Source organism: Lethenteron reissneri, chromosome 34, assembly GCF_015708825.2.
Source record: "Lethenteron reissneri isolate LAM-NWPU_2019-01 chromosome 34, ASM1570882v1, whole genome shotgun sequence".
NCBI lineage: Eukaryota > Metazoa > Chordata > Hyperoartia > Petromyzontiformes > Petromyzontidae > Lethenteron > Lethenteron reissneri.
In genome coordinates, this window is record NC_083812.1 from 14,756,295 (window position 1) to 14,767,847 (window position 11,553).

The 11,553-nt window shown below is 54.5% G+C and overlaps 2 protein-coding genes across 2 annotated transcripts; both read right to left on the reverse strand.

The window, feature by feature from the left end:
* Positions 1 to 2,010: 2,010 nt before the first annotated feature.
* Positions 2,011 to 3,160, reverse strand: LOC133350729 (uncharacterized). Its single transcript, XM_061565401.1, has 2 exons — positions 3,034 to 3,160; positions 2,011 to 3,002 (listed from the first exon to the last, which is right to left on the reverse strand). Exons 1-2 carry the CDS (start codon positions 3,158 to 3,160, stop codon positions 2,011 to 2,013), a joined length of 1,119 nt encoding a protein of 372 aa, XP_061421385.1.
* Positions 2,034 to 10,985, reverse strand: LOC133350730 (gamma-synuclein-like). Its single transcript, XM_061565402.1, has 6 exons — positions 10,830 to 10,985; positions 9,057 to 9,219; positions 6,076 to 6,117; positions 4,950 to 5,086; positions 3,763 to 3,822; positions 2,034 to 3,225 (listed from the first exon to the last, which is right to left on the reverse strand). The coding sequence occupies exons 1-6, from the start codon at positions 10,965 to 10,967 to the stop codon at positions 3,217 to 3,219; spliced, it is 549 nt and encodes a 182-aa protein (XP_061421386.1). The 5' UTR covers positions 10,968 to 10,985; the 3' UTR covers positions 2,034 to 3,216.
* Positions 10,986 to 11,553: the final 568 nt, after the last annotated feature.

The following is an 11,553-nucleotide window of genomic DNA, read 5'->3' on the forward strand; positions in this document are numbered from 1 at the left end:
CGCGGGTCGGTCTATCCATAACTTACGGTCGTAATTCAACAATAATGGTATTCGTCATTATTATTTATCATCGCCGTGTTAGCGGTGGCTTTGTGACACTCCGTCGCGTGCACCTCTTCACACTCGGGCGCCACTCGCGGAGCGCGTGGGGTGTCACGCGCGCCCCACGCAATGTCTCCCGCCGCCCCCCACACACACACTGCCCACATTCTTGGGGCGTCCTCCCAAGAGCTCGGCCTCTCAACCCCCTCCCCAGGCAAAGCGTCGCACCGCAACAAGGGAGTCTCCCGCTCGCCACGCCACCGTTGCGCGTGCTCAGGACTTCAGTTCTCACCCGATCATTTCCATCACTCCGCCAGGCCGCCGCGCAGAAGGGACCGTCGGTGTAAGGCACTACCACTAGAGTGCAAGGTACGCCCATCCATATTTATTTTATCGTGAAGACAAAAATCTGAGATGGATTATGGGGCGCTGATAATTATTTCCCGAACAGCGTTTTAGACTATTCCGGCTGAAGTTAAGCGCTGGTTGAATATACATACGCTTATACAACCAGCAGCTACATCACATTACAGTCGTGTATTCTGTAAGGTAGCGTGCTAGGTAAATGCTTCATTGAAGATGCCTTCACTGCCTTTGACCGGTGCTACCACCACTTGCTCAGTCGCTGTCTTAATGCTGCATGCGTGAATCCGACTCCTCGCTTGGGACATTCGCTGTAGTTCCCATTCAACTGCCCAGTTCACAAACGACAGCGAAAAAAACCACGTGAACATCAATCATATTTTATTGTTATTTGTGATGATGCTCGTTTGCCCGGGAAAGCTTCGCCGAGTCTCAAGACCCTTTTTCAGGAGGGTCCTGCCAAGTGTGTGTTTTTTTGCAGTCGGGGGGCGATGCTGATGCTGCTGCTGCGGCTGCTGTGTATAACTCCAGTCGTGTCATTTGCAGGTAATGGTCTCAGCATTGGGATGTTTGGCCAGTACCAATGACATTGTTAGTTTGTCTCTTTAGCTTGGGAGAGGAAACCGGCGATCCTGGACAAAACCCCGTTTAGAACAGGAGGAGAGAGAGAGAATACACAAACTCCACACAGAGTCGGGAATCGAACCCAGACGCATGTTCTGTTGCTGCTGCTGCAAGGCACGTGTGCTACCACTGCCGCCACTATGCGCCAGCATAGGAGGCCGAACGACAGCGGGAGGTGTTGGGACAGCTCGTTCCTGAATAGTTACCAAATGCCCTCAAACAAAACCATCTGTCCACGCTGGAACGATCTGAGTCGTACTCCCCTCCCCGCAGGCGGACCGTGCAATCGGCGCCCCCGCACCCCCAAGAACAGATCTAGGCCGAGGTTTTTGGTAGACTGGGAATCAGTTTGCCCCCTATTTTCCGTTTAATTTTTTTTTCGAGGCATTTTTTTTTAAACAGGAATAATTATTCGTTTTGTCCGCCCGTCCGTCTGTCCAACCAATGCATTCTCAGAAACGTTAAGAAATTCATAATAATTCATATTCCCTCTGTACGCGCACGGGAATTGAAATAATGACACTTTAGTTATTTTATTTGTCTCTTTATTATTTGTATATTTTTCCCTCGAATTTGGCGCCCTCAACTTAACTTGGCGCCCGAGGCGACCGCCTTAGTTCGCCTGCATGGACGGGTGGAGCCGACCCTGGTTGCACAGGCAAGGCACAAGAAGATCGGGGATATATCTCAGCATTTGAAGCCAAACGTTGAGGACAGCTTTGACTCAAAGGCTACGTCCGTGGTCTGAATAATTCGCTACTTACTTTCTAACTGGTGAGCCTGCGTGCCAGTACTTGAATCGGTGACCAATTAACTCGTGCTGATGGCAACTGCATACCACGGGAAAATAGTCCAATTAGTTAGAGTGTTTACTTCAAAGTGACTTTGAAGTAATCACTTCGGTTCGAGGGGCTTTCGGTGCTATTGGAAGTAAGCCATCTTCCAAACGAGAAAATGCAGCGGCGCTCTTTAAAAGGAAATTTATTGCAAGCAGAGACCAGGTCCACGGCGAATGCTGCGATCGTTTATTGTGACGAGCTGAGGGCGGTGGTGCTGAGCGGGCGAGACGCTGAGCGTGGTGGTGCTGAGTGTGGTGGTGCTGAGTGTGGTGGCGCTGAGTGTGGTGGCGCTGAGCGCGGTGGTGCTGAGTGCGGTGGTGCTGAGTGTGGTGGTGCTGAGTGTAGTGGTGCTGAGTGTGGTGGTGCTGAGTGTGGTGGCGCTGAGTGTGGTGGCGCTGAGTGTGGTGGCGCTGAGCGCGGTGGTGCTGAGCGCGGTGGTGCTGAGTGTGGTGGTGCTGAGTGTGGTGGTGCTGAGTGTAGTGGTGCTGAGTGTGGTGGTGCTGAGTGTGGTGGTGCTGAGTGTGGTGGTGCTGAGTGTAGTGGCGCTGAGCGCGGTGGTGCTGAGTGTGGTGGTGCTGAGTGTGGTGGTGCTGAGTGTGGTGGTGCTGAGCGGGCGAGACGCTGAGCGTGGTAGTGCTAAGTGTGGTGGTGCTGAGTGTAGTGGCGCTGAGCGGGCGAGGCGCTGAGCGTGGTGGTGCTGAGCGGGGTGGTGCTGAGCGCGGTGGTGCTGAGCGGGCGAGGTGCTGAGAGTGGCGGTGCTGAGCGTGGTGCTGAGTGTGGTGGCGCTGAGCATGGTGGTGCTGAGCGTGGTGGTGCTGAGAGTGGTGGTGCTGAGCGTGGTGGTGCTGAGCGTGGTGGTGCTGAGCGGGCGAGGTGCTGAGAGTGGTGGCGCTGAGCGCGGTGGTGCTGAGTGTAGTGGTGCTGAGTGTAGTGGCGCTGAGCGGGCGAGGCGCTGAGTGTAGTGGCGCTGAGCGGGCGAGGCGCTGAGCGTGGTGGTGCTGAGCGTGGTGGCGCTGAGTGTGGTGGTGCTGAGCGGGCGTGGTGCTGAGTGTGGTGGTGCTGAGTGTGGTGGCGCTGAGCGGGCGAGGCGCTGAGTGTGGTGGTGCTGAGCGGGCGTGGTGCTGAGCGGGCGAGGTGCTGAGCGTGGTGGTGCTGAGCGGGCGAGGCGCTGAGCGTGGTGGTGCTGAGCGGGCGAGGCGCTGAGCGTGGTGGTGCTGAGCGGGCGAGGCGCTGAGCGTGGTGGTGCTGAGCGGGCGAGGCGCTGAGCGTGGTGGCAGCGACGACAAACGCATCCCCCAGACGTCAAATGGTCGAGATGGGCGGCACGAGCAGCAGATTCCGCGGAACGTTACGACTCCTGCAAAATGTTGAAAAAGAACCGGAACGGTTTTATTGAAGAGTAGCTTCGCGTTGCCGCGCTGCTCGGCGCACAATCACGCGAGGTGAGGACGTTCACCATTTTCAAAACCGCAGTTGCTGTGTTTTATCTGTGGGACCCTTTTTGGCCGGTATCGAGATGATGAAAACAGAATAACACTGGAAGTACTAAAACCAATAATGCAGGTGTTGGGGCAAGTGCTGTTAGTGAGCACCTAATAAGGCCGGTAAGACACGCGAGGGGGGTGGGTGGCTAGCACCACGCCCGGCCGCCTTTGTATCCCGAGTGGCAATGCTTATCCACCGCACCAGGTACTCATTCGAGGCTGAGTCGACCTTGGGAAAGCCCAGGACCACTTCAGATAATCGTCACGGGTGTTGGCCGTGAGCGGGAATCGAACTCGGGTCGCCGCGTTCGTAGCGCAGCGCGCTGACCGTGTTGTGTGTGTAACACACGACCCGTGTGTGTGCGTGTGAGTGAGGTTGAGTGTAACGTCTCAAGAGATCTTGTCCTTGCCTGTGGTGCAGCCTCGTCCGCTCCAGGTGCCGTCTCCCCCTCCGCCTCTTTGTCCTCATCCTGTGATGAGACGCGGCCGGATGAAACGCGCGTAGCCCACGATACTAACCAAGGCCGTAATTATAATATATAATGGGGGGGACACATCCCCCCAATATTCAAATATGTTCAAAATGTCCCCCCCCCCCCCATATTTTGCGATAAACAATATTTAAAAAAATTCTATGCTGTGTAAATAAAAACTAAAATTTGCCAAACCTTGTCTTCATATAACAATGCATAGATTAATGTTTATATGATTGTGGTAATGGTTGTACTTTATAAATCCCTAATCTCTGTCATTACATACAATGAAACAAGAAAAGGTAAAACATAAAAAAACAGAGCAATGTAATACAATACACTGTTTGACATTATTGTAAAAAAAAGTCCATCCCATGTGTTAGTGCATTTTTTTATATTTTAGGCAGGAAATTTGTTTTAAAATTTAGATTTTTTTTTTCTGGGGGAGGGGGGCCCTAGACCCCCTGGAAGATTTGATCCCCCCCGATGTTGACTCCATGGCTACGGCCTTGATACACACAGCAGGACAGCGCGCCGGACGTTTTGCACCACGTTGCTCTGCCGATATAGACGCGCTCTGGGCTCTAACACGAAGCAGCATTTTTGTTGTTTTGAAAGCCGGTCGGGGAGTTGCCAGACGAGGTCCCCTCCAGATCTGAGGCCGAGAGCAAACTGCACCCCCCCCCCCGTGTCCCCTGTCCTCCTCGCACCGTCCCCCCCCCCCCCCACACATTCACTCAGGCCACCCCCCACCCTTCCCCACGAGCCCCCCTCCCACACCGTGACGCCCCCCAACCCATGCCCCCACCCTTCACCCTGTGCCACCCCAACCCTGATCCCCTCCTCCACTCTGTGCCCCCCCCCCCTGTGCCTCCCCACCCCGTACCCCCCCCACCCCGTGCCCCCCCCCCCCACCCCGTGCCCCCCCCCACCCCGTGCCCCCCCCCACCCCGTGCCCCCCCACCCCGTACCACCCCTACCCTGTGCCCCCCCACCCCGTGCCCCCCCCCACCCCGTGCCCCCCCACCCCGTACCACCCCTACCCTGTGCCCCCCCACCCCGTGCCCCCCCACCCCGTGCCCCCCCCCACCCCGTGCCCCACCCCGCGCCCCCCCCTCCCCCACCTTGCGCTCCTTGGCGTGTATCCCCGCGGCGGAGGCGACGTTCTCGGCGCTCTGCACCGTCTTGGTGGCCACGGCGTTGGCGCCGCTCACCACGGCGCCCCCCACCGCCTGGGCCCCCTCCTTCGTCTTCCCGGCCACTGCGGTGACAGCGTCGCCACGGCAACCACGCCACTCAGTCACGGCAACCACGCCACTCAGCCACGGCAACCACGCCAGGCAGCCACGGCAACCACGCCAGGCAGCCACGGCAACCACGCCAGGCAGCCACGTGATCTATATTCCTGTACTGCCAATCCACTGCTGGATGAGGGCCTCCCCACGCCATTTTGGGTCATGGGTGACGTTTCATCATTGTTTACCATGCCGCTCATAAACTATCCAAAGTATAAACATTTATTTTTGTTTTACCAGGTAAGGCCCACTGAACTGTGTAGCTCTTTTTCAGAAGCGGCCTGGTCAAAAGTTATAGCTCAACGAAGTAGCCACTCATGTGGACATTCATAGAAGCCAAATAGTCGAAACGCGTGTTTATTAATGTGGGGGAAAAACTGGAGAAAAATCTACGCGACCACGGGGAGAGAGAAAACACGCAAACTCCAAATATAGAGCAGGCATCGTCAGGGTCGAGATCGAATCCACGATCTCCTGTATACCAGGCGAGGTAGTTAACATCTCCTAGCCACCGTGGTGCCCTGCGTGCGGGATTGACAACTATGTCTCGTGGATTTCATTGTGTATTGGTGTGTATTGGTGTGTGTGCGTCTGATTGCGCAGCCCTGCCACCGCAGTGCCACTCCACACGTCACGTTCAGCTCCGGGGCCTGAATGACGAATCGTCGAGTGCAGAGGTCGGCAGCCAAATTACAGAACCAAGAAGAGCCAAATATTTTGCATCGGATTCGGTTGTCAAATATTTTTTTAAAAAACCCCATCAACATTTCAAGAGCCGCCAATGCAACGTGGCTAATACGATGCGGTTGGGTGGTGGTCCTTGATAGATAACATCGCGAAGGCAAGCCCTCAGCCTCGTGCGGCTCAAGATGCGCAGGTCGCCGACCCCCGTCCCCCCACTGGTGAAGTGAGGCAGAGACGTGCGGTGAGCCGCGGATTGGATGAGTCGCCGTACCGGTGCTGACTCCGTGAGCCACGCCGTCCTTGGTCTTGGTGCCTGCGGGACACGAGGGAGGCGAGACACGTGGCGGCTCTAGTACGAGACCATCTTTCACGATCGGCTATTCCCGTCGCAGTCCGTTTTTTATTTTAATCGGATCGCAGCGCCACGCCCTGAGCCATGCACATCACCCCTCCCCTCGCCACACTGCGGTGACGCAATTGCCCTGCAGCGAGCGTCACTGCATTATATTATTTGATCTTTTTTTTATTTTCTTGCCTACGTCTCAACGTAACCCCCCCCCACCCCCTACCCAACTTGCTGCTCGCCGTGTCGCTTTGAGAGCGGAGGGAAATCCGCTCGGAATTCCCGTGACCGGCCGTTGCTGCGTTCCCAGACTCGGGAGTTTATCGTTGCAAGTTGCCCGAGGGCCAAATGCTGTCGCCAGTGCTGGCAGTTACGCAGAGATCCATAGAGTTACGTAGAGATCCATAGAGATACGTAGAGATCCATATAGTTACGTAGATATCCATAGAGTTACACTGAAATCCATAGAGTTACGCAGAGATCCATATGGTTGCGTAGCGATCCACAGAGTTACGCAGAGATCCATAGAGATAGGTAGGGATGCATAGAGTTACGTAGAGATCCATAGAGTTACGTAGAGATTCATAGAGTTACGTAGAGATCCATAGAGTTACGTAGAGATCCATAGAGTTACATAGAGATCCATAGAGTTACATAGAGATCCATAGAGTAACGTAGAGATCCATAGAGTTACGTAGAAATCCATAGACCATCAGCAGTGGCTATAGTTACGAATATTGCAGGGTGGATGCGGGCAAATTAACAAGAACAAAGCCGAATAATTTCGATGAAATCTACGCAAGAACTTACTGTAAACAGGATAAACAATTATCCGTGCCATGAATACAAATCCAAATATAAGAACAATTTGGACTTGTAAATTACATCACATAATTACAATCCGTGAACGCGCTCGTGTCGCAGCGAGTTATAGACCATACTTCCCCACACTGGTCACTGCGAGTTCGTTATGGTGGGGGGAGAGAGGGGGGCATAGACGCGGTAGTGTATAGTGCAGTACAGCAACTTGGTTATGCGGCACTGCCCTCTGCTCTCCCGCACCTGCGATTGGCACGGTTGGCTATGTGCGGTGCGAAAGAAGTTCTACACACACGGCCACGTAGCCGCGCAGTCCTGTGACTGCTGTTGGTGGTCACCCATCCAAGCACTACCCAGTGAGAACTACCCATACACACAGAGGGCACACTTTGCATGATTCTAAGCTGCCTTCAATTGCCACTTCAGAATCTGTATTTATACTGCAGGAAGAATCCGATGAGCTAAGATGCTCTTTTTCACAGATATCCAGTAAGGGGCACGGGGTCAGAACGCCAGAACAACAAACAGCGCAGGGTATAGGGCAGGCAAGCAAATCACTTGAACATATCTACACAAATAACAACTACACTAATTTTGAAGCCCCACTGAGCTATTGGCTTCTATTTCACGAGCGACCTGCCTGCGCCGTGCTGCACAACAACTCCCACTGCTCTGCTGCAGTGGAAATGGTGACACGGATCCCTCGGCGTGCTTAGCATGGGCCGGGGGGGGGGGGGGGTGGGGGGCGCTGTTCAATCGCCCCCCCCCCCTCTTCGTAGCCCTGGTGCCTGGCACCCCCCCCCCTGGCCTGTGGCTCCCCGGTGCAGTGGCACCGCCGGCGTACCGAGACAGGTTACGCCGCTTCACAGGAGATTTGTTGGGGGGGGGGGGGCTTTGGTTCACGAGAAACATTCGCAATTGCCGCGGTGGGCGAGCCGTGCAGCAGTGGGCTACGCGCTGCGCTGTGAACCCAGCCACCTGAGTTCGATTCCCGCCCACGACTAACGTCAGAGATGAAGACTAACCAGATCGCTTCTGTTATCCCCCACGCCACCTTTCACTCTGAACCAACTCCAAATTGACCATCGTGGTGAAGTATGGTCAATCAACGCCGATGACCGACACTAAACTATATTTTATTTTACCAGGTAAGGTCAACTGAGCCATAAAGCTCATTTTTCCAGAAGCGACGACGTGGCTATCACAAATTATAGCTAAAAAAAGTGGTTTACCATTACGTGGAATATTTATAGCAGCCAAACACTCTGAACGCGTGTTGATTCTAAATCGGAGGACCCGGAGAAAAATCCACGCGACCACAGGGAGAGAGACCAGGGAGACTCCCAAATATGCAGCAGTCATCGTCAGAGTCGGGATCGAACCCACGCCCTCCTGTAGACCAGGCGAGGGCGTTAACATCTTGACACCTTGACACGGCGTGGAGAGATGGATAGTAAACGATGACGATGGTATATAAAAATCAATCAGTATATGTATTGGTTTAACACGAAGTCTTTCGCGACCAATATCATCCATAATACAGGTTTTTTGGATTAGATCGCATAAATATATAAATGTGTCGTTAAACCCGCCACCATCTGACACAACCAACTAGTAAGGTTTGTCACGTAAACAGAACATGGCCAATTCGTCATTAGTACAGCAACACCGGTGTGTTGGAGAGCCAAGCCACAACATTTACAATCTGAGTACGACGTTTCACCAGTAACTACAACTAGCTTCATCAGGCGACAGCCACATTTGCAAAGAAATCCTCCTGTTTCGTTCCTTAAATAGAGGTGCAGATGTGATTACATCACTTGTGAGCCCTTCTTGAGCGAAGTGTGGTAGGGGATTATTGAATTCAGATAAATAACAATTGGTATCCATTGCCGGTTGTTTTTTTTTACATGGTAACCAACGTCCCTTACACATGCGCATTATGCAAGCCCATTGTCACGTGTATTTACCCTGGCGGAATACGATGAGCTACAAATCTCCTTTGTGCCACAGACGTCCAGTAAATCGTTCAAAGGAGAGCTCAGCGCGTGTGCAGCTGTCTCCGTGCGGGGTGCGCGCGCCACCCTTACCCACGGCCACGACTCCGTCCTTGGTTTTCCCGGCCGCGTCCGTCACGCCCTGCTTCGTCTTCTCTGCGGCAGAGCTCACGCCCTCTTTCGCCTTGGAGAAGCCTTTCTTCAGAGCGTCCATTCCTCTTGCTTTGTTTTCCTCCTGTACTTCAACGAGAGAGGTCTTTAAAAGACCACGCGCACGCACACACAAAGCGCTCGGTGTGAATGTCACTCACGCGTGCTGCTGCTGATGCTGCTGCGTGGGGTTGAGTTCGCGTATGCGTGGTGTTGAGAAACACTCTTGATCATGATCATTATCATCTCGATCACTGCGCAATGTTAAAAAGAAAATTCCGCTCCGGCTATTGCACATTGATGTGACCCACCAGGCGCTGTCTCGGAACACGATGCAGTCTGCTACTCGTTTGAGGTAGGATGGTTGATGATGAAAGTACCAATGATTAAACCCAGCAGGATATCGCTGTCTCACTCTTCGTTCGCCAGCGTACTCCTGATGCGACATTGCGATGTTTGGCCATTTCCATTCATTAATATTTGACTTAAAGTAGGAGAAAACCGGATAAAATCGGATAACACCCCATCACGCATACCAGAGGGCAAATGTCATCGCAAAGATGGATTCTACAATCCGTCACTGATATACATAATCTTTTGGCTACCTAAGCAGCCCAAGCCGACAACAACGCCTGGCATTCGCTGGCAGTCTCCCATGCAAGTACGGTGCTAACCAGGCACGGTTCTGCTTAACTTCTGATAATTAAATACTGAGGAGTTTAACGATAATGATGATGATACTGATTTGTTTTTGATATATGTAAGCCTGTGAGTCTCAGAGCGCATCACATCTCATCTGAAACATTTTTAAAAGGGGCACTCCCGGTGGCAGCTGTCCCTGTGGGGCACAAGGCGACTCGGCGTGGTTCGAGATCGGGAGCGTAGAGTGCGGGATGGGACAGAGTCGTGAGAGGTGTAAGAAGCAAGAGAAGGTCGTGGGCAGGAACGTAACTTCGCGTGGGGCAGGCAGGGGGTGCCTTGCCTCCCCCCCCCGCCCCAACTGGTGGCCAAAGCTACGAGTTGCCCCCCCCCCGTGGCAACCACCGTTAGATCTGTTTTCAACAACAGTGTAAAATAACAACAGCGCTTATTTAAAACGCGGTTTATACATTTTATGTAAATACTTCCAGTTACGTTCCACGTGTTGTTGTTGTTGTTATTCGAGCAGTATTGGGGCCCCACCTGACAGATTGCCCCCCTCCCCCCCTGAGCTGGTAGTGTACTTTACCACGCCACTGGTGAGGTGTGGGGGGCTAGAGCCCCCCTCCCCCCTGCTATAAGCGACGAGCGCGCGACCGCTGGGCCGCCGCGTCGCGGCCACGTGCGGCGACGGCAAGACGAGACGCGCGGAGCAGGAGGAGGACTTCGGTGTCTCTGCACAAACTCCGCTCGCCGCTCTTCCCTTTAAGACGTAACAATCACCAAACATGCGCAGGAGTTCCTCGTGTCACTCCACTGCTGGATGAAGGCCTCCGCACGCCGAGTCGGCCCATAGGGGTGGGGGAGGGGGTGGTTGCTTAACCAGACTTCAGCACGCTGGTCAGCACAGGGTGGGGGCCGCAATGCAGGACCCGGTCAGATATCCACTCGCCACTGATGTTAACCGTGGCCGGGAATCGAACTCAGGTTGCCGGGCGCGCAAAACCACCGCGCCGCCACCACCACCAACCACCCTTAGAGCAGTCGTCTTACCGAGTCGAGGGCGAAATCCTGTACCTTTAGGAATGCCGGGGCGGGCTGGTCTTGTGCTGTGGCTGGGATGGGTCTTCTCGTCTCGCTGGCTGCGTCGAATGCGGCACGGCGGGAGCGTCGCTTATATATGGGTAGAGCGGGCGCGTCAGCATTGGGAGACATCAATCCATCACGGATCGATTCACGAGCAACAGAGAGGGGAGTGGCCGCTCCTCGCGCGCGTGCCAGAGTTACGATGGGGGCGGGGGGGGGTCTAGGGGCCCTGCGGAGGGTTGGGGGGACTGCTGACGATGGCAGATATTGGCAGTGGTCGAAGGAGAGAGGGGAGCTCGTAAGATGAGAGTGGCGGTGGTGTAGTGGTGAGCGCTACGCTGCGCTACGAAACCGGTGACCCGAATTGGATTCCCGCTCGCGGCCAACACCAGTGACGGTAATTATCTGAAGCGGTCATGGGCCGCGCCTAGGTCGACTCAGCCTCAAGTGAGCACCTCATGCGATGTGTGAAACATCGCCATTGGGGAGACAAAGGCGATCGGGCGTGGTGCTGGCCACCCACTCCTCTCGTGTTGCCGTGCCGGCCTTCATAGGCGCTCGCAAACAGCATTTGCCCCAACAGTCTGTTCGGGCAATGTTTTTTGGAGAGCAATATCCTGTGAAGGGAGAGTGGGCAGTAGAACGACCTCGCAGGGAGCCTTGGCGAATGGGGGCGGGGGGTGGTGGTGGTGGTTGCTGCAGAGTTCGGGGTGGG